This window comes from Lasioglossum baleicum, chromosome 13 (assembly GCF_051020765.1).
Source record: "Lasioglossum baleicum chromosome 13, iyLasBale1, whole genome shotgun sequence".
Taxonomy (NCBI): Eukaryota; Metazoa; Arthropoda; class Insecta; order Hymenoptera; family Halictidae; genus Lasioglossum; species Lasioglossum baleicum.
In genome coordinates, this window is record NC_134941.1 from 11,360,703 (window position 1) to 11,382,275 (window position 21,573).

The 21,573-nt window shown below is 45.5% G+C and overlaps 1 protein-coding gene across 1 annotated transcript in view; it reads left to right on the forward strand.

The window, feature by feature from the left end:
• The window catches only part of L (zinc finger protein Lobe), a 121,577-nt gene that overhangs the window by 23,658 nt on the left and 76,346 nt on the right, over positions 1–21,573 (forward strand). Inside the window, exon 5 of the mRNA XM_076436139.1 lies at positions 20,528–20,599. Coding sequence (XP_076292254.1) covers positions 20,528–20,599 — 72 coding nt within the window. The remainder of the gene's footprint in view (positions 1–20,527; positions 20,600–21,573) is intronic.

Sequence of the window (21,573 nt, forward strand, 5' to 3'; positions counted from 1 at the left end):
AAACTCGCGAGTACTGTTTACGGTGGTGGTAAGAATGATCTAGCATCCGTCGAACCGCAAAGAAACGACAATGGTGGTCGGCTTTGGCTTGGTATATCGCGCAATTTCCAGGGGAGTCTGCCGGTAGTCTGGGACTGTGAAACGTTCGCCAGGAACCGGAGCAAACCATCCGGGGTCTGGCTGAGAATCGAGCTGACAATCGCTCGCTGCGTCTGTCCCCGAGACAAAGAGGACAATTAGATTGTTCGAGGACGCGCGACACGATCGCACCAGCCAGCCAGCCATCCAACCAGCACCCAACAGCAGTAGCAGTTTCAGCTTTTCTTCGATACATGGATATATATCGTTTCCAAGCAACAGTTTCCCCATTCACCTGTCTCTGAACGAGACACATCAGAAACCTGGTAGCACCCCTTAACCACCCTCCTGCTTGCTCCTCATCCTCCTCATCCTTCTCTTCATCGTCCTCGTCCGCGTCCCCGCGGTTGCTTTTGTTGCTCGATAGCGCACGCGGGCGTCCCGCTAATTCCTAATTGGCTGCGTTCGCTCTGACGGAAAAGGGGACACACACAGCGTGTTGCTCGAATAATCAGGACCCAGCGGGGTTGCACTCTCACTCGCCGGCTCGGCGACAACAACTCTCTTCCCGATGGAAAAACCCAGCAAAGCGCAGATGCCAACCCTCTCGGATTCTTCTGTCTCCGGACAAGGTGCGAGGCGTTAACCGTATACTGTTCTACAGAACGTATACTGTTCGCAGTCGATACTCCCAGGACAATCATCGGGCGGCGATGATGCGTCTGCAGGATCCCAGACAGGACCGCCTTGTTCACGGAGACGTTATTCGTTAACCACTTGCCGTATTTTCACGAGTCAGACTCGCGATGAAGATTTGAAACGGAGTCTAACATATACGAATGTTATGACTTTCTTTTTAAATGGAATAAAATTTAATCCGTTTGTAAGCAATATTTGATTTTCATTTTTAACATTGATTTATAAATTTTCTTTTCTGTTCTACGACGTTTTTGAGGACAGAGACCTTTTAGTCACTGTAACTGTGAAGGAAATGATACGGCGAGGGGTTAACATCCCCTTCTAACCAACAGTAACATCAACTTTGTTAACAACGTTAACATCACCTAGTAACCAGTCTATTTTAAAGTATATGTACAACTTTAAAAATAAAATATTTTATTTGATGCAGTAATTTTTGAAAATGAGATAATTTATTTGAGGCAGTAATGTTTTTTGAAAATAGTATTTTATTTGAAAACTATTGGAAATATTTCTATTTTGTCTTTATTTTATACAATACATTTATGAGAAGATAGACTGTATGTTTACGCGGTTTTTCTCAAAGTGTTATAACAATGCAAAATGTAAAATATTTTATTTCGTATTTCAGATTGTCAAAATAGGAATATTTTATTTTAAGGTTCAGAGATTGTTCAAATAGAAATATTTGATTTTCGAAATTGTATATCTTATATAAATACCATTTTCTTTAAGCAAAATAAAATCTGAAATATTAAATAGTATTTGAAATATTTGTTTCACCAAATAATGCCCACCTCTGTAACCAGTTCAACTGCGAAACAAACAGAGGTGGGCATTACTTGGCGAAACAAGTATTTCGAATACTATTAAGTATTTTCGATTAAATTTTGCTTAAGGAAAATAGTATTTTAAATAAGATATACAATTTTAATTGATACAAATATTTTTCATTTAACAATCTGTGAAGCACAAAATAAAATATTTCTATTTTGACAATCTGAAACACGAAAAATAATATATTTTACTTTCTGCGTCGTTGTACTACTCTGAGGAACCGCACAAACATACAGCGCATCTTGTCGACATTAAAAATAAAGACAAAATACAAGTATCTCGAATATCCTTGAAATAAAAAATACTATTTTCAAACATCACTGCATCAAATAAAATATGTTACCCAGCTCTGGAAACAAATCGCAAACCTAGCCTGATCAACACGGAACAAAGGAAACGATGTCATAAGTCGAAGAGAGTCGACACGTCGCCCGGCCATTGTTACCGAGCATTACCATTAGACATCATTTATATAAGTGTATCGTGTTCAAACTTCTGTGCTCCGGAGCGTCGCGTCGTCGCTTGAAAGTTCGCCTGCAAGGACGACGAAACTTCTCCGAACGACCTAACAAAAATGTCTGCAGTAGTCGTAAGACGCGACGTCGTCTGCTCTTCGTTCCGAATTGCATGGTTTCGTTGGAGTTCTCGCGGATGCAGGGCGTAGGGTTAACAGGTTGCGAGTTCGTTTCGCTTCGAATCTTCCGATCAGTGGTATCGACCGTGCATGGTCAGCCGGGAGAGGCTCCGAGTCTCGAAGATTAACACTTTAACCACCGAAAGCTTATCAATAATCTCTATTAAATGACCGCTCAAAATTATTGTCTCCTAATTCCAAACAATTCTTGTATCACTAGACATCGTCGTATATGAACAATGCTGTATCAAAAAAAATTAACAGGAAATAACAGAAAATTTGGCAAGAAGCGAGAATGAGGAGAGAGGCTGAAATACTGCGAGAGAAAGAGAGAGAGAAAGATGGAGGGACAAAGAGAGTGAAAAAGGGAAAGAGAGAAAAGGGAGAGGGTGGTTTTCCCGTGGGAAGGTAGAAAGTCCTGTAGCTGGTAGAACCGCGACGTAGGATCCAAGAGGAGAAGAGGACGCGGAGGTGAAGAGGGCGTCGAGGGATGAGGATGACGAGGAGGGACGGGGAGGGGGAGGGGATCGCGCGAGGGGAGTTGGGCGAGGGTATATTATGGGGAATGCCAGGGGAATCCCGAGGGACCGCAAGACCAGCCCAGTGCGCATGCGTCGAGCTGATTAGTTCTCCCTCTTCCCTTTTCCTCTCCCTTCTTCCCTCCTCTCTGCTCTCTCGCGTTCCCGAGTGCTGGCAGCGCCAGAGGAGAGCACGGACTCCCGTGGGATCTGGCCCCGCTGCCTCTTCGCACTTTCCACCCTCTCTCTCTTTCTCTCTATTCTCTCTTTCTCTCTTTGGCTTTCTTTCGCCCCTTCTCCGTCTCTCCCGCAGCTGTGTACTTTGCCGTCTTTCCGTTTCTCTCGATTTCGTTTCGCTGGGGCTCTCTCCTCTATCCCTCATTCGATTTTTCTCCTTCGCAGCCTCCTCGCGACCGCGGTTCTCCTCTTTTACACGTTCCCACGTATCTCGGCGCGATCAAACCGCTAATGAAGGCTCCGCTACCTTCGCTTGACCTCACGGAACCTCCCGATGCGGTTTGCTCGCGATGGAGTTTTCGTTGCTTCTGCTAAACTCTTTGATACATTTGATAAAACATTTTCGTAACGATGGTGGGCGACCAAACCGATAGATAGATTCTGTCTTTGTCACCGGTTTAGGATGGCACAGCGGAAGGAGTTAATTTTATCACGTTTTTATTAGCTCGCTTTCTTGTTTGTTTGTTTGTTCGCCTGTTTGTTCGGTGGCAAATTTTGCAATTAATTTTTTTTAAAGGAACAATGCACGGAACGGGGAAGATGTCAGACGAAAAGTGGTGGGTGATCTCTGGCGTAGCCTCGAGATTATTGACACGATGCCGTCACGCGGCGGCTCTATCGATACTTTGGGAAAGAGGGAGGCGTTAATACGATGCACCCTACCGCCCCGTCCATTATCTATCAGCGTCGCGCCCCCGCGAGAGAACATTTCGAGGCACGAATCGCGGTTGTTCTCGAATGGCTCTTGATCAAGAGCAAGGAAAACGGCTTTAGGTACAATGGCACTTTCTCGGTGCGACTGTACTCGCCGATATAAGGCTGTCCCAGGTGACGAGCTGCCTCGGGCCGTGCCACGGCACTACGTATCCCTTGGGACCGACTATAGGTCTCTCTCTCTCTCTCCCTTACCCTCTTTCTAGCTAGAGGTCCTCTTTCTTGCATACACACACACACACATTCTCTCCTTCTCTCTCTCTCTCTCTTTCTCGTGATCCACTCGTTCCCAGCAGTTGCACGAGGGATCTCTGTGGGCGAGCACGGACGAACCAGCACACTCGCGCGTCGATACGACAAGAGAGGAGATTCACCTGTGCTGCTTCAGAACGCTTCGAATCGCTGCCAGCCGTGCGCGCGTTGCTGAAAGAAATTGGAATCTTCTTTAATGACGAAGTAATTTTTTTTTCACCCCGCGAATCCACGTTACACCGAACAGGGAATATTCTATGCGGCGACTCTACTCGCTAGCTGGAACAAGCTTTACACGTGACGGCTCGGTGGAAAGGGAAAGAAAAATGATAAAAACACACCGTCAACAGATGACTCGCTCTCTCGCTCGAGGTACTATTGTCACATCGATCGTAATTGTTAACCAGAAAGCACGACTGTTTTCCGAGGAGTCGTTTCTAATTCGAATTTCGCGATCAGTCTGGCTTTTGCTAGAAATTGTCGCTGACGAGAATTAGAAAAATTCTACTGTTTCGAGTCAGATTGCGTGCACAGTTCCATTCAATCTATTGGGTTGGCTACGAACAATCAATCTCGTTTTGACAAGGGAAGGATCCCAAGTGTCCGACTTCGATTTTGATAATTTTTTGTGACATGATGGTATATGGATTCTCTAATTATGTATGCAAAATATTAGGCGTAGTTGCTCAATAGTTTTAAAGATATAAACAATTGAACTTAACCTGCTTACACGGCTAATGGAACTTAGCTAATGGAACTAACTGGAAGGGATCCATATACCATCATCTGACAAAAAATTATCAAAATCGAAGTCGGACACTTGGGGTCCTTCCCTTATTAGAGTTCTCTCAGCATGACGATAATATTATACACTGAAATAATTAGTATACTGGATTTAAGACATCTCTCACCCTGAAAGATCAGATTCGCGAAAAATCTAGCCTTACGAAAAATCTAGCCTTACGAAAAATCTAGCCTTACGAAAAATAATTAATAAATGGTAGATCGACCATTTCCCATAAAATCGCTTCGTTAACGATATAGCAAAACTCCGTTTCTGTAAAATGTTTAGACGAACCTCTCCTCGAGTGTCTGATTCTTCTTAGAGTTCTCTCAGCATTGGTATTATACACTGAAATAAATATTAAATGATTGCACAAGTTCGTGTCCGATTTGAAAATAAAATTCAATGATTAAATTTTGAAGAATACAACTATAATCAATTATACAAATACTCTTCTAATTGTAGAAAATTTAACCATTTCTTGATTTTAATTTGACCAATCTTTAACCAAATCTTTAACCAATCTTTACAATCTAACCATTGAATTTTATTTTCAAATCGGGCACGAACTTATGCAATCATCCGATACTATGCTAAATTAAGACGTCTCTCTCCCTGAAGAATTTAGCCTCACGAGAAATAATGAATAAATGGTAAATCGCTCCGTTAACGATATAGCAAAACTCCGTCCCCGTAAATCGTTCAGACAAAGCTCTCGCCGAGTGTCTGATCACAGTTTTCGCATTCTACTGCTTGTCTGGCCACGAGCGCACGTTTGTTTGGTTTAACGCGTAGGCGGCGGGAGCGTTCCACCGGTAGAACGAGCCCTGGAGGCGGCTTCCGTTCTCGTAAAAATTTCACCAAGGTAGAACACCGTTCGCCTCGTATGTGATCGCATCACAACGATCGAGGACAACGCGCGACCAGTCTCGCGAAGTCGCACGCGGAAAATCGCACGCGGAAAATCGCACGCACACGACAAACGATGAACCGCATCAGCGCGTTATACGCGGCGCGATACGCAAACGGGACCCGGTATCTGTGATCCAGTAGACAGCTGGAATTGTGCCTGGGAGATTACACAGACGTAGAATTGCGACCGTAAATTGGCACGCGAACGTCTGCACGCGGACGTAGAATCACCTGGAATTACCATAGCGTAATTAACGCGGAAACGCGGAATTGTATTTATAAACTCACGTAGAAGCTGCTCAAGTTCTACGGGCTCTCTCTCTCTCTCTCTCTCTCTCTCTCTCTAGGTCGCGTCGCAATACGAAACAAATTCTCGATGATACGCGTGGAAAATTCGTTTTACAGATATCGCGATGAGTTCGCATTCGTCGACGCGTTTCGTTTCGACTCCTTGCGAAATTCTACTCCGGACGGACCAACGTCGCACGTCAGAATCGCCGCAAACAGAATGCTGATTGGACCTCGAAGTTGATCGTTGTTGGTGTCATTTTTAGAGCATGAATTTTTATTCAAGACAAAAATTGATTGATCCACTCATTGCTGCAAATTGCGCCTATAGATTTTTGCCATAAATGCACGGAGTCCGCAGTCTATTAATTATAAATATCTCTGACTACGTAATCGATCCAGTGGGTGTAAAATTGGATGTTTTTGGCCCATCACGTTCTTCATTTACAAGATTGCCATCTACGTTTCGTAGATTATTAGATCAGAAATTGCTTGCATCCTTGTCAAGAAATAGGAGCCAAGGAAAATTCTTTTAATCCACCCATTCCTTTAAATTGCATCTATAGATTTTTTCCATAATAAATGCATAAAATCCGCGGTCTATTAATTATAAATATTTCTAACTTTGTAATCAATCCAGTGGGCGTAAAGTTGGACTTTTTTGGTCCATCACCAAAACCTGGTTCTTCATTTACAAGATAGCCATCTACATTTCGCAGTCTATCATCGACGAACAGTGCAATGGTTAATCGATACATTTCTCACATCACATAATGCTCATGTAAAAAAAGAGGTAATTATTCGAATCCAAATTTTTATGCAAAATAAAAACTGCTTGAATGCTTTTCAAAAAGCAGGAGCCAATGAAAATTCTTTTAATCCACCCATTGCTTTAAATTGCACCTAGGGATTTTTGTCATAAATTCATAAAATCCGCAGTCCAGCAATTATTTTTGACGTCATAATACACGATCTGCTGCACCACAACCTTGAACCTTGAAATAACGCCGAAACAATTATGGGTAAAGACGGGTTTCCGAAAAATTAATTTTTCCGCAGTAGAACGGGTCGTTCGTGATCAGCCGAAGGTTCGTGGATCGAGGATCGCAACCGTGCGCGCATCGTTTAGTATGGCAGCGTGGAGGAGAGTCCAGGTAAAGTGTTCGAGGGTTTCGCCGACTGTGGATCGACGGCGAAATGAAAAAAGTTACAAGTTAGGGGCAGCCTGGTCCTTGGGAAGGTGGTGTGTTATCGGGTTCTCCGCGGAAGGGTGTAATTACGAGCGAGGAATCAGGAGCGTGGCGCGCGGCAGCTCGCCGCCCGCTCTGACGATGAAGAAAATAATTACGTCGAGCCACGGAGATTAAAAAACCATGCAATTTTTGCGCCAAGCATTTTTCCGCGAGCAAGCGAGCGAGCGTGTGCCCGGCGCGAAAACCCGGGGCCGCGCGAGAGCGAGTGTGTATACACATCGGAGCGGAACAGCTCGGCTTGATTTACAATGCGCGCCGTGTGTATACGTTCGCTCGCGCTTTGGATGTTTCCGCTGCCACGCACGCATATTTTACACGCGAACACGCGTATTTACGCGAGACCGTTCGCGCGCGTTTATTGCGAGCCCGAATGCCAGATGTTTATGAACAATACAGGGAACACTTTATCCGCGGGGTGTCTGCTGAATCGTGATTACGAAATGGAAACAATTAGGAGCGGAACGAAACAAAAAAACATTTTCTTCGATTCCCTGTACGCGCCGGATCACCACCACATCAACACCGATACCTCGCCCGTCCTACATCCGCGAAGATTGTTTTAACTAGACTGTGAATTTAGTATGTTTTTACCACGCTTATATTAGCATTGTTCAACCACTTCTCGATGAGCTAGAGACTTGAAACTTTAAACATAGCTCAGAACTGGATGACAATGCAATATTAAAAATCATATTTAAAAAAAAAACTGTGCGTCTAGGAGAAAAAAATATTTAAATATTAACCGTCACACCTCGCCGCGCGACGATCGGTAGTACTTCATCGCGTTCAGCGATCCCCACTCCGCGCGCCAGCCCTCCCTACTCCACTACACGTTCCTACTTCACTGACCCACTTCGCACCGATGGAGCTCAGTGTGGTGTTCCGTTCATTCAGCTCCATTTCGTACAATTTCGGACTCCATCAAGAGACGTTGTCTCTCGGAGTCATCTTCTCATTCTATCTCGCGTATTTCCATATCTTGCGTTTCTATATCTTTCTATTCCAAAAAAGACTAAACAGTAGAAAATAAGAAAATATATAAAGAAAAAACTGTTTAGAAACCACGCTCCTATTAAAATGCACTAAAAAGGAGAAAATAATTTTTTTCCTGGTTCGCCCAAAAATTTAATACAAATCTAAATAAAATCATGACATTAGTGACTATAAGAATAAAAGCGTGGTGTTAACAGACAGCGGACCTTTATGCAAAATAAAATGTATCTACCTGAATTGCAACAAACTGGGGTGAAATAGAAATTTATTTTGTATCTTAATATGTTTAACAGGTTGAAAATAATACGATAGTATCTTTGAATTCTTCTAATATTTTTACTGTCTTATATTGCACTTATTCATTTTTGTAATAAATGCATAAAATCCGCTGTCGAATAATTAAGTACCATTTCTATTTCATAATATAGGTCCTTTTAAAAATAAAAAATTGTCTGCAGCCAATAAAAGTTCGAAAAGAGTGTATGCCTTCGGGTCCTGATTCCGAACATGTTTTTTCCCGTACGTGTACCGCACCTCGGCGTTAGTTTCTGAGATATTCTCGAAAAACATCGAGCAGCGATGTGTATGTCTCCGGTCGAATATTTCAGCGCGAGTCGAAGTTCGTTAGAGCGCAGACGAAGAAATTGTATTCTGTCGGTGGATGATGTTCCGGAATACGGTATTAAGCTCGTATCGAAATGTGACGGAGCCGGGACAGAGTGTCTGGGGACCGGAGGGCCGGTAGCGCGCAAGCCAACTTAACTTTCGTGCGAACATATAGGTATCAGGCGCCGCGCTAACTTTATGCTAATCTTTCTCTCGTTGGGCTGTGACGCCATTCCGTGGGACGAGGCTCTGGTCTCTCCTCTCTACCCCCTCATCGCATCCCGGAAATCCCTTTCTTCCGTTCCCTCTTCTTCTTCTTCTTCTTCTTGTTCTTCTTCGAGGGAGAACGATACTTTGCAGATGCTCCACTCGGAAACGCGATCGAGAACACCGAAACGATATTTTTGGCAACTTCCCGCCGCTCTCTGGAATTCCGAATCGACGATTCATTCTTTATGCAGCGTCTAATTTGACTAATAGCTGGGGTAGAGAGGTGGTTTAGTTTTGAACAGTTCGCCAGACCCGTATCAATTTGTTTAAGTTGGAATTAATAGCTGTTCTACTTTCGTTGATTCGATTCGCGGCGGAGAGGTAGACTATTTCATTTATTTAACTCTATATGTATGGGTCGCAAATGCAACCGAGGCTGATTAAAACGGAAATAAAAACTTGACGGAGGGAAATTTTCCAAAGATTTTCTACTTTTTCAAACTTTCTTAATATAATTTCGCAAATACTTAGAGGACTTTCTTAACGCGGACCATAACGCCAAGAAGAAACATTTTGCGAAGGAATCGAGCGAGTCTGCGGATCGCATTGTTGGCCTAATTTCAGCGTCCCATGGTCCGCGAGCGTCCGTACATCGTTTTCATCGAATTTGTGATTCAACTCGACAGAGAAACATTAGTTCCGAGCGAGGCACAAATGGGTTGCGGGGGTGGTGGTGGTGGTGGAGGGCTGAATTACGCGCGACCCTTTAGGACAGACAGAAGAGCAACCCTTTTCGTCGGAGGTTGCACCGACGGAAGGCACGGTTAGCGTAATAATTTCGAGATCGTAGTCACGCTAATTCCTCGACTAATTGGCTGCGTCGGGCTGACGTGGGGGCCGAGAGCTTACGGCCTCGTGGCGTCATGTTTATGATACGCAGGTGTGTGCGTCGCTTTATGGTTCATCTCGCGCCCTGAACTATGACCTCGATCGATACCCGCGATACACAGGTCCGACCGTCGCTAATTTCCAGTGATTGATCTCGCCGCGATTAGCTTCCATGGTGGAGGGATCCTCTCCGAAAGCCTCGATTAAAAAGAATGCCAACAGACGCGGCCAATTTCTCCAAAGAATCGCTCGAATTCGAGTGTATTTCTCGACAGCGAATCTCTTTAGGTTCTTCAGACTCCTCGAAAGATCTTGAAGGGTCTAATAGCTTGAAGAGCGTTCGGATCACCTCCAGATTCGACTCCTCGAGATACACTCTAGGCTCTGGAAACGCTTAATCCTGCTCGCGAGATTCTCAGAATTCTTCTTTCGATCAGTTTTAGAGCAGCTAGCCTCGATGGGCTGATTTTTCGAAGATGAACTGGTCCAAGTAGAAGTTAATCCCTCGCACTATAAGGATTTGATAGCCTCGAGAGGAATTAAGAGCTCCAAACAAGTTGCGGACAGTTTCCTCCGGGTCCTCCAGACGCAGAAGGCTTGTTGTCCAGGTTCTGATCGATTCCAAGGGCGTGGAGTTCCGAGAGCCGATTTTTCATGGACAATGTGATCCAGCTAGGATTCGATCGCTTCAGGAGGAATTAAGAGGCCCAAACGAGATCCGGACAGGTTGCTCGCGGCTTCTTTCGACGAAATTGTGTCGGTTCTGATCGATTCCGAGGGCGTGGAGTTCCGGGAGCCGATTTTTCATGGACAATGTGATCCAGCTAGGATTCGATCGCTTCAGGAGGAATTAAGAGGCCCAAACGATATCCGGACAGGTGGCTCGCGGCTTCTTTCGACGGAATTGTGTAGGTTCTGATCGATTCCGAGGGCGCTGGGTCTTGGGAGGTGATTTTTCGGGGTCTCGGTAGGTCCGTTTGGAAAAGTGGTCGCGGGCAAACGGATCGGGGCTGCGAAGAGACGTCCCAGCAGGGACATCCGGCCAAATTAATTCCTACCAAGCCCACCGGTGTCCCTATCTCGGTGCGCAGAGCTTGCCGCTCGAAGGTGTAGAGGGTCCTCGTGCTGCCGCGTTTCGCAGTGTTGGTGGACGCGCGCACATCGGGGCACACGGTCGCGCGCACACACACACACACGTATACACACACAGCGGGCCGATCCTCGTGCGGCGGCGAAATACAAGGAACAGCCATCTTTCTCAGAAAGAAATTAAAGTTTTCCCGACGGTATACTTTCTCTCCTTCTCCGGCGGCCGTGTTCTCCCTTCGCTCTGCGGCCTCCTTCGTCTTCTTCGTCCCGGCCGTTCACGGAGGGGAAGGGAAGGTCGAAGGATACTGGCGCAGGACCTCGTCCTAGGACTTAGCCGGAGGCTCCTCCAAGGGTAACTCTCTCTTCTCTCTCTCTCTCTCTCCCTCTTGGACTCTGGCTAGCCTATTGCTATTGTTTGCGACGATCCCCCGGGACGGGCCTGCCCTTAACAGTGGCATGTGCCGATGACACTGTACCGGGTGTCCGGAGTATCGCCGTTCTCCGTGGAATGCGAGCAATCTGCCGCGCCGGCTTGAAAAGACACCGCAATACCCTTCGATCCCTTCTCTCTTTCCCGCCGCTCTTTCTTTTCCACTCGATTGTGGCCCGCTTCATTTCGACCATGATTTCTTTATGCTCGGCACTCGAATTAGCTGATCGCTGGACAATAACGTCCCCGCGTGACCCACAAGAATAGCTAACCAAGGGAACACCTCGAAAAGTCCCACAAAATTAGAGCAACTCAGCTAATCACACTCCGTGACAATTTATGGCATCTTCCGAGAGTGTAAAGAGCAAAGTTCTTGCCCGGATCTATCACCGAAATCATTGGTAGCCCGCGGGTCGGAGGCACAGAACGAGGGTTGGCGATTAATGAAGACGATAGGCTTTCATTAAACCCTTTTAAAAGAGTCCGATACTTTCGGACTTTCTTCAAATTGCTAATAAGAAAATTTCAGATTCTTGTGACTATCAGATTCTTGCGCGAATTTGGACGACGCAAGAAATCAATGGCGGACCCGATCAGTCCTTCTAGAATTCTGTAAGTAGATCCGTTCGGACCCGTCCGGAAAGGTCGCCTTTCATCCTGATCCCGCTCGCACGTGTTTCATATTCCGGTGTGCGAGATCGAAATCCTCCCCGAGGAACCTTCGCCCCTAAAAAATCGTAACTACTAGACAGCGGATTTAATGCGTTTATGGCAATAATGAGTAGGTGTAATTTGAAACAGTAAAAACATTAGAAGAATTTAAGACTACTGCTATATTGTTTCCAACCTGTTCAACATATTTTGAAAGAGAATCAATTTCCATTTCACTCCACTTTGTTGCAATGCAGGTAGACAATTATTGTCTAGTAATTACCCCCACAAGGAGCCCCTCCAGAAGAAAAGGGTCCCTCATTTAATAATTGAAAGAAACGTGGCTGCCCGCAAGGTCGATTAAAATCGCATTAACCACGGAGACAGATGACCATTGGAACATCCAGCGCGTTATCTCGAAGTGACCGACACTTTGATGTAGCAACGATTAAAATCAAATTTGGAACCAGCCTATCCGCCCGTTCTCTTGCGTTTCTCCCGCGTTTCTCCCGCGAACACGTCGATTTTTCATCTGAATTATCCAGTCACGTCCATTTACGAATTTTTTCGCGGCTTTTCGCTTCGGCCGGTGAATAGTGAATGTTCGATACATTTTTCACGAAATATTTCCGACCAGAAGATTTTAATTATTTCGCACGCGTTTCGGAGATGAAAACGCGAGCTCGGTATTATCGTCGGTTTCCATCGGGCGTTACTTAATTAAATGGCCCTCCTCGACGTATTGGACTCTCGAACGCGAATGATAATCTATAATATCCTGTCGCAGCTTGATCGGGCAGCAGGAACACACCGCGGCGCATTCTGACGCGCATTAAATTCGTATTACTTAAGGCGCGACAATTAAACGAGGGAACTCGGTGTTATTAGTGCGCCGAACAGTCTATGATTACTCCGAATGAAATATGTCGCTAATGACCACCGTGGAACGATGGCCCGACACCGATCTCTCCAGCCCATTCGACGTCATCGTCTAATTGATTTTCGTGTGAAACGGGCGTCCGTGGATTTGTTTCCTAATTGGATTAACATACTAACCACCTCCCGTCGAACGAGTCCCGCGAATCGCGCGGGATCTTTCGATATAGTAATCAGCTAAACAGCGTCGCGCAAATGACCGACAATGATTGATGAAATTCAATCGTCGATTCAATCCAATTTTTATCTAACATGTCCAGAAATAAATGAGTTCGTTCGATTTCCTACAATGGTTCCTGGAAATGAGCTACTCCGATGCAACAGACGGTTCTACTATTATCTTTCCAAGCCGCCAAGTAATTCCTGCCCTTTAGTTCTACAGTTTCCCCGCTTATCAAGAGGGTAGACTCCTGTTTCCAGGATTGCAAGGGTGCGGGATGCGCCTTCTCGTTTCTTAATGCAGAGATGGGGTTTTGAGCAGTCGACAGATCAATCTATGCCGTGATCTCCCTCGAAAGTCCTATTTTACCACGTTTTTATTAGCTCGCTTTCTTGTCTGTCCGTCTGTTTGCTTGTTCGGTACAAATTTTGCAATTGCTAGAGCTAGAGACTTGAAATTTTATACATAACTCAGAACTGGACGACAATGCAATATTTTTAAAAAATTTTTAAAAAGCCTATGCGTTTAGGAAATGTAAACTATTAAATTTAACCGTTACACCTCCCCGCTCGGCGCTTAGTAGTAGGTGATCGCGTTCAGCGATCCCCACATCTCCACTCCACTGACCTGCTTCGCGCTCCAGATATTCGAGAAAAATGAATTTAACATTAACGTTGTCTCAATTTTCTCGGAAACCGTTTGTTTCACGAGGAAAAGTGAAATGTCATAAAAGACGCAGAATACACAGATCTACAGGTTTCGTCTAACACGTTTTTCGATTCGATAAATAGTTTAGAAGATATTCGAGAAAAACTATTTCACAACTTACTATTAGCATTTCCTCTATTTTCTCGAAAACCGTTTGTTTCACGAGAAAAAGTGATATGACATAAAAGACGCAGAATGTACAGATCTACACGTTACGCCTAACACATTGTTTGAATGTGTATTTACAATTTTGTTTTTATCTCATTCATTTTTACTACAAATGCATAAAGTACGTAGTCTACTAATAATGCAAATTACGTCTCGCAAACGTAAAAGTAGGACTTTTGAGAGCTTTTGACTATTGAAAAACTCCATGTTTGCATTATCAAGAAATGAGGAGGAGCATCCCGCACCCTTGCGATCCTAGAAACGAGTCTACCCCCTTAACGAAGAATTCGCTTCTCGCAATCAGATCGAGCGAACGCGAGGACGGACAATATTTCGCGGGAATCGGTGGCGTTATGGCGTAGGCAATGACCACGATGGCTGGTAGAATTCGCCGCGAGATGTGCGGGGGGATCCAATTTCCTCGGACAAAGGAGCTTCGGTTTTTCGAAGAAGGGGGTCCGGGACGGGGCACACAATCAAGAAAACCGATTAAAGTAATGTAAAAGAGAGGTGGTACCCTGGAAGACGGCAAGACGGACCATCTTCCTGCGGCGTTAATGCCCGGAAATTACGACGAAAATCACGAATCACGAGGAGAGAGAGAGAGAGAGAGGGCGGTGTCGGTGAGGGGGCGTGTTTTCCGAAAGAAAAACGCGAATTCTTGGGGGCGCGAGACAATTTCCAGGGAAGGCTGACGAAGCTCTCCCGCTGACTTAGCTCGGGAAGACGAGATCGCCTCGGCAAAAGATGAGACCGTGAAGATACGAGCGCGCGCGATCTAACCGAGAGAGGATCGTTAGTATGGCCTCGGGACACTGACTACCTTTATCTCCTCGAGTTACCAAGTTTTACCGCGGAGAACTAAAACGGCTCGACAACGTGCCGAGCTGAGCCGAGCCGAGCCGAGAGAACCGGCCTCGAGTTATTAGCCAAGCCGAGGAAACTTCCGAGGAAGCTTTCTCATTCGTTTGCCCCGCGAATTACAGTTTGCCATACCCGCTGCAACCAACGATGCAACCCGGCTACCGGAAACGGTAGCTGCTCCTGACAGTCGCAGGACACCAACTAGTCCTACCGACCTGTCATACTGACTCTGTAAAGATCCCCACGGAACCGCTCTGGAACTGGTCTGAAACGGAAAATTATTTTCTGCCTTCCTTCTTCTGCCCGGTGTCTTTTGTTCGCCGCTGAACCGCTTTTTACGGCTCTGTTGCGCTTATCTTGCTGCAGACTGCACTCCGCCGCTTCCACAGAGGGCCACCGAGTTTTCAAATTTTTGCAGCCTGGTCATCCTTCTTTCGGATTCGTCTTAATTGCACCACTTAGGAAATGTTCAGCCTAGCTTCTCAATTAGAGTGTTAACGTTAACCGCACCACGACCGGTCAAATGTCCGCTTTCACATTATTTATTTTTTAGTTATTGAAATTGTAAAGATGCTCCATTAGAAATTACTTAATAAATTGCTTTATTCGAGCAGTCTTGTAATTTTTATGAAACTTTCCGCATGTGATGTGACATAACCGACAAACTCAATTTTTAAAATTTTGACTTAGATCATTTTCACGATTAGAAGCACGAATATATCCCAAATAGCATTCCTAAAAGAATTTGGGAATTTTCTGTGGAAAGCGATTAACACAGTAAAGAATATTTTCTGTGGAAAGCGATTAACACATTAAAGAATATTTTCTGTGGAAAGCGATTAACACGATGTATTAATTTTGGAAAATGTCATTGCGGATCGATCGAAAGCCACGACGCAGACACGGGGGAGGTTTTCTGGGCCGGACACATTGCAGATGATCGAGCAGACAGCGGCACCGCGTGTAAACACTAATCCGGCGTACATCCGCGATGGCTTCGGAACCGCGGGCGCTTCATCCGGTCGCAGTTGCATTTGCAGCTGCACGAGTTTACCGCTCCGAGTACAATCGTATTAAGTGTGAGGCGGGGAATATAGCGGTGCCGGGAGAGCGAGTTTATAATGACGGAACAAGAAGGTCTAGTCGCGGGAGACCGTATCACATTTTACTCGCGTGTGCTTCTCGATGCTGGCCTGCTAGATGGCTAGTCTTACTGTCGCATGCATGCCAACACTCTCCGTGTCGTATTAGGAATCGAGAATCGCACTCAATTTAACTTTGACGCATCCAAAAATTGTTTACGGGAAAGTCGATCTTCTTTGTTATACTCGACAATGTACTGTGCTATCGACAATTAATCAAAAACCCACATATATGTACATATAAGACAATGTCTACCATCCTGAATACATTGTGGTCACTGTTAGAACATTCTCTGTTCAGAATGGATCGATCAGACCGTAACAAAATGTGTGTTACCCTTAAGACATGAATTGATGAACTTCTGGCAGTCTACCTACAGACAGCGGTGTATTAATCAAGAACCCACAGCTATAAAAAACATGTTTACCATTCTGGCTACATTGTGGTCAGTATTAGAACATTCTCTGTTCAGAATGGATCGATCAGACCGTAAAAAAATGTGTGTTACCCTGAAGACATGATCTGACGAATTTCTACTGGCAGTCTACCTACAGACAGCAGTGTATTAATCAAGAACCCACAGGGACAAGAAAATGTCTGCCATCCTGAATAAATTGTGGTCAGTATTAGAACATTCTCTGTTCAGAATGGATCGATCAGTCCGTAACTTTGTGTTACCCTTAAGACATGAATTGATGAACTTCTGGCAGTCTACCTACAGACAGCGGTGTATTAATCAAGAACCCACAGCTATAAAAAACATGTTTACCATTCTGGCTACATTGTGGTCAGTATTAGAACATTCTCTGTTCAGAATGGATCGATCAGACCGTAAAAAAATGTGTGTTACCCTGAAGACATGATCTGACGAATTTCTACTGGCAGTCTAACTACAGACAGCAGTGTATATTAATCAAGAGAACCTACCGGCACAAGAAAACGTCTACCACCGCGAATGTATTCCAGTTTTAGAATATTCCGTGCTCGGAAAGGATCGGTTAAGCCTCGCGAATGGTCATTGAACTGTAGGATTCGGGTGAAGAGGAAGAACCCGTCATAATTTCGTCATCCTGCGACTGTAGTGACGCATATCGGAGACGTTGCATAATTGAGCTCCCGAAAGAAATTGCAGGAGAAAGATAAGAGAGAAAGAGACGATGGAAGCGCGCGCGCGCGAGAGCAGGGAATCCAATTTGGGTCGAATGAGAACCAGCGGGATGAGAGCCGCTGTTGTGCTCCCGCGGGACCACTGGGAGCAGTGGGAAGCCTCTGTACCCGTGCTGGGGCTATACCCGGCTACACCGCGGCGGGTCGGCGGGAGAGAGAAGGGGGGCCACACTCCCCAAGGAGGTAATTACCCTCCCTACGTTCGCCCCAGCCACCCACAAGCCATCGCAACTTCAACTCCTGCCGGAGTTACATGCTAATACAAAACCAAAACCGGTTCCCAACAGCTTCGAGTGCCGTCGAAATTTCTATACGTAGCGCGCGCGTGTCCCACCGGCGAGAATCGTAATGACGTCGAGGACCCCGAACAGTCGAACCCTTGTCGACGAGTGCGCGCGATTTGAATCCCGAATGGGTAACCCAGCAAATTTTCGAATTGCCGGGATCCCACCTACATTCGGTTAAACTCGCGGCGACAGCTTCCTGCATGCAACGGTTCGTCGCGAAAGTTTTTCCGAAGACGGGAAATTCTACCACTAAAGGGGAAATTGCAGATTAGAATTAGGGAGAAACTGATTAAAGGAGGACTGAGGGTCGAAGAATTTTTTGGGAGATGCTGGAAAGGCATAGTACAGTGAAAATAATTTTTAAGGTTGGGGCATTTCATGTAGACATTGTAGAAACTAATTAAATGAGGTCTGAGGGTTGAAGAATTTTTTCGGAGATGCTAGAAAGGCATAGAGTACAGTGAAAATAATTTTTAAGGTTGGTGCATTGCAAGTGAACTGATTAAAGGGGGACTGAGGGTTGAAGAATTTTTTGGGAGATGCTAGAAAGGCATAGAGTACAGTTGGTGCATTGCATGTAGACATTGAAGAAATTAATGAAATGCGGTCGGTAGGTTGAAGAATCTTTTGGAAGATGATAGAAAGTGTATAGTAGTGAGGGCTGAAGAATTTTTTGGGACATGCTAGAAAGGTATAATACAGTGAAAATAATTTTTAAGCTCGGTGCATAGCAAGTGAACTGATTAAAGGAGGATCAAGGAAAGTGTTTTGGCAGTTCGCAGGTGTATCAATAAATGAAACCAAGGGTGTAACCGTACTTGTTAAATTGTGATGTAATTCTAGGCCAGCTGTCGTAAGATTGATGATCGGAACAGTTAATTTTGGCTTCTCTAGGCGGTTGAGCCGGTTGTTTATGGGATTTAGGGAGCCACGGGGTTGGTTTTACCGACTGCCGAAGGGGAGTGTTAGCGTTCTTTTAGGGGTTGAAACGCGGCAGTGATTGGATTAGCTGGATATCGAGTTGGAAACGTTTTCGGGGGGAAGGGTTGCTTTGTCTCGGCTCTCGCCGCAACAATTCTTTCATTTCCTTGGTTATCTCCTAAACTCGTCGACGATTGAACCGAGTGAACATCTATTCTGAACACTCGTTATATGACCTAACTCAATGTCTCTCTTCTCTGAATCTCGAGGATCGCTTAATTAAATATCGAATTCTCTTCGATCCGTCTTGCATCTTTGCATAAAAAGATCGATCCCGGTGTCTACGGAGAGGCAGTCGAAGGCAGCGGGTTAAAAGCTGCCATTTTTATGATCAATACAACGGACACATCTGATCCCGACGTAATGGCGGATCCTGAAATTGCGCGACGCGGTACGTGCGCGCACGCTCGCCTCGCGTTGTATTTTTTTTTATTTTTAAGCTCGTTCACCTGGTATATTTCGGTAGCAACGAGAAACTGATTACCAACAGTGTCCCAAGCGCGGCCTTGGAACTCCCAAAAGTCATACTCGTAAAAAAAGACTATTGTACACCGCGGACTTCCGGGTTATTTATACGAGTTATCTCTTCTCTGAAACCGCGAACCGCGCGGGCGCGCGCGTTTCTGCGACCACCGGGCGTTGTGCTCTGTTACTGTTGCGCCCGTTGCACACCCGTTGTTGCACCCGCTGCAATGTTCGCAACCCGGTGACTTATGAGCGATGATAATTCCAGCAGCTTGAGTGCCGCAGCTTTTCATGCCCCGACTACTTAGCCCGTAATTCACCAGACGTCTCCGCCGTCTCATGCGCCGCGTCTTATCAATGAGTTATTCGCGCGCTCGGACAAACAATTAACCCGCGCCCCCAAGTCGCACGAACCACCCTCGCGAGTCGACTTTCGCGATACCGTCATTTCTAACATTTCTCATCACACGCTCATTGAATTTTAATCTTTCGACTAGCGTCCTCGGAAATCCCATTAGGTCGAAGTAACTGAGCAACGATCGTTTCCGTGGTTGCCAGGAAGAACGTCGCATTAAAGTTTTAATCACTAACGCTTTGACATAGAGGACATCGGTTAAATTGCATTATTTTCTAAGCCTTTAGAATTTGAAAATGACTTCTTTCTGGCAAATACTTAAATTCTATCCTATACAGCTCAATTAATGAATAAACTGAGATTTTATGAAATTCTTGCATGTTTTTCCTTGCACCCACAGGTTTATTCGGCGAACTAACAGTGAAATGAGCGATTCAGTGGAATTCCCGACCTGTCCGAAGCCGTTTATCGATAATCACACACGGACACGCGGAAAAACTTGGATCACGAACACAGTCGCGCGAGCCCGTGGTTGTTTCGCGCAAGTTACGCTTAAAGTTGCGCATACGTCCGGTGGGAAATTTGAATTTTGGCCAGTTTTCCTCGATGTTGGCCCAAGGTGGTTCGGTCTCCTATGCGCAGGAATGGGCTATGGGAGCCAATATCACCGGGGTATGGCTCCCATGGGATCACCTCGTCTCTTTTCCACCCCTTTCTCGTATTATACGCATCCGTGTGGCAAAAGGGTCGTATGCGCCCATACTCGTGCCCATGTCCATGCCAGGACGCGAACTCTGCCCCCTCCCCCCCTTCCTTTTTGCTCTTGTACCCCCGCGTGTCCCGACTTCGTTCTGCTCGATCGCACCAAGTCCCATGAAATTTCAATGTTGACCCCTATTAGGGTCCAACGGAGCCGGAGTTACGCTACTGGATTTCGAAGGGACTGATCAAAGGAGACGGAAACGATCTGCCCAGCCATCCCATAGAAATTGGAAAATAATTATATGTTCAAAATAAAATATAAACAACGAACTATCAGAACTGCACAAATTCGTAATTTATCCTTTTCTTTCTGATGAAACAGACACGATCCTTTTGCAGACTACCGGACCAGTGCATACAAAACGGGAAAAAATTGTATGTTAAAACTGAAGTATATGCTAAAATCGACGAACCTATATCACTTTTTTCTTTCTAATGAAAAGAATTTCTTTTTGCAGACTACCTCCAGGACGGCAGGCCGTCGTCGGTGCAAGGGCCGGACCTAGAGAACCAGAACAGCCTCGACAGCGGTGAGTTTTGATCAGAAGTTTTCCTCCCCGAACCGTGGGGCCGCGTTCTCTTGTTCTCGGGGCGATAACTCGGGCGACAGACCACGAAAACCGAGGTCGAAGAGCTCCGATACACAGGGAGAGAAAGAGAGAGAGAGCGGACTGTGCTCTTAGGCAGTCCCGTGACCCATAAAAATCTCGAAGATCCTAACAAGCGGCGAAGTCTCGGCGATAAAGAGGGTCGCGCACGCCGCCTCCCTTCTTGTTTCTCGGCCTCGACGCTTCCCAAGCCCGCAAACACGCGGGGGTGAATTTTTCAGGCTCCGAGGGCGAGATAGAACCTCGTACACCCACACCATCCAGTATTCGGACCCTGTTTGTGGACGATTTCTCGCCGACAAACCGCGATTAACTCAAAACTACGGAATCTCTTTGCTAATCAGCGAACTCGAGCAACTAGAAATAATTGCGTTAATTCGGAAAAGATAACGAGGTGAAAGTTCCCCGAACAAAAGTTCCAGAAAAACAGTTTCAAGCGCAGTTTCGAAATTTGTTTAGTCGCTTCGGAATTAAAGGGCAGTTCTGTCGGCTGATTTTCACGCGTTGTTTACTTGTCGCTGAATAATTGACCGAAAGTAGAGCAATTCGATCGCGCTGGTGCATATAATGGATGTCTCCGCTTGACTCTACCGGGAGCAAATGATATTCGCGTTCATTAAATTTCGAGGTCTTCGACGACTCGTAAATCGACGAGGATAATTCGACCAATTATTTATCGCTGAAATATTTATAGCGACTGAAAACAATCGACCCATACCGCTCATTTAGAACTCCGCTTGTCTAGCTCTGGTGGTTGTTCGACCCTTGCACCACCATTTTCTTTACATTTTTAACGATTCCCGACCGGGAAACTAGCTTTAACAACGACATACTTCAATATTCGATGTGCTAAGCAATGTTTATTTGTAGATTGCGGTTCTTTATGCAAAATAAAC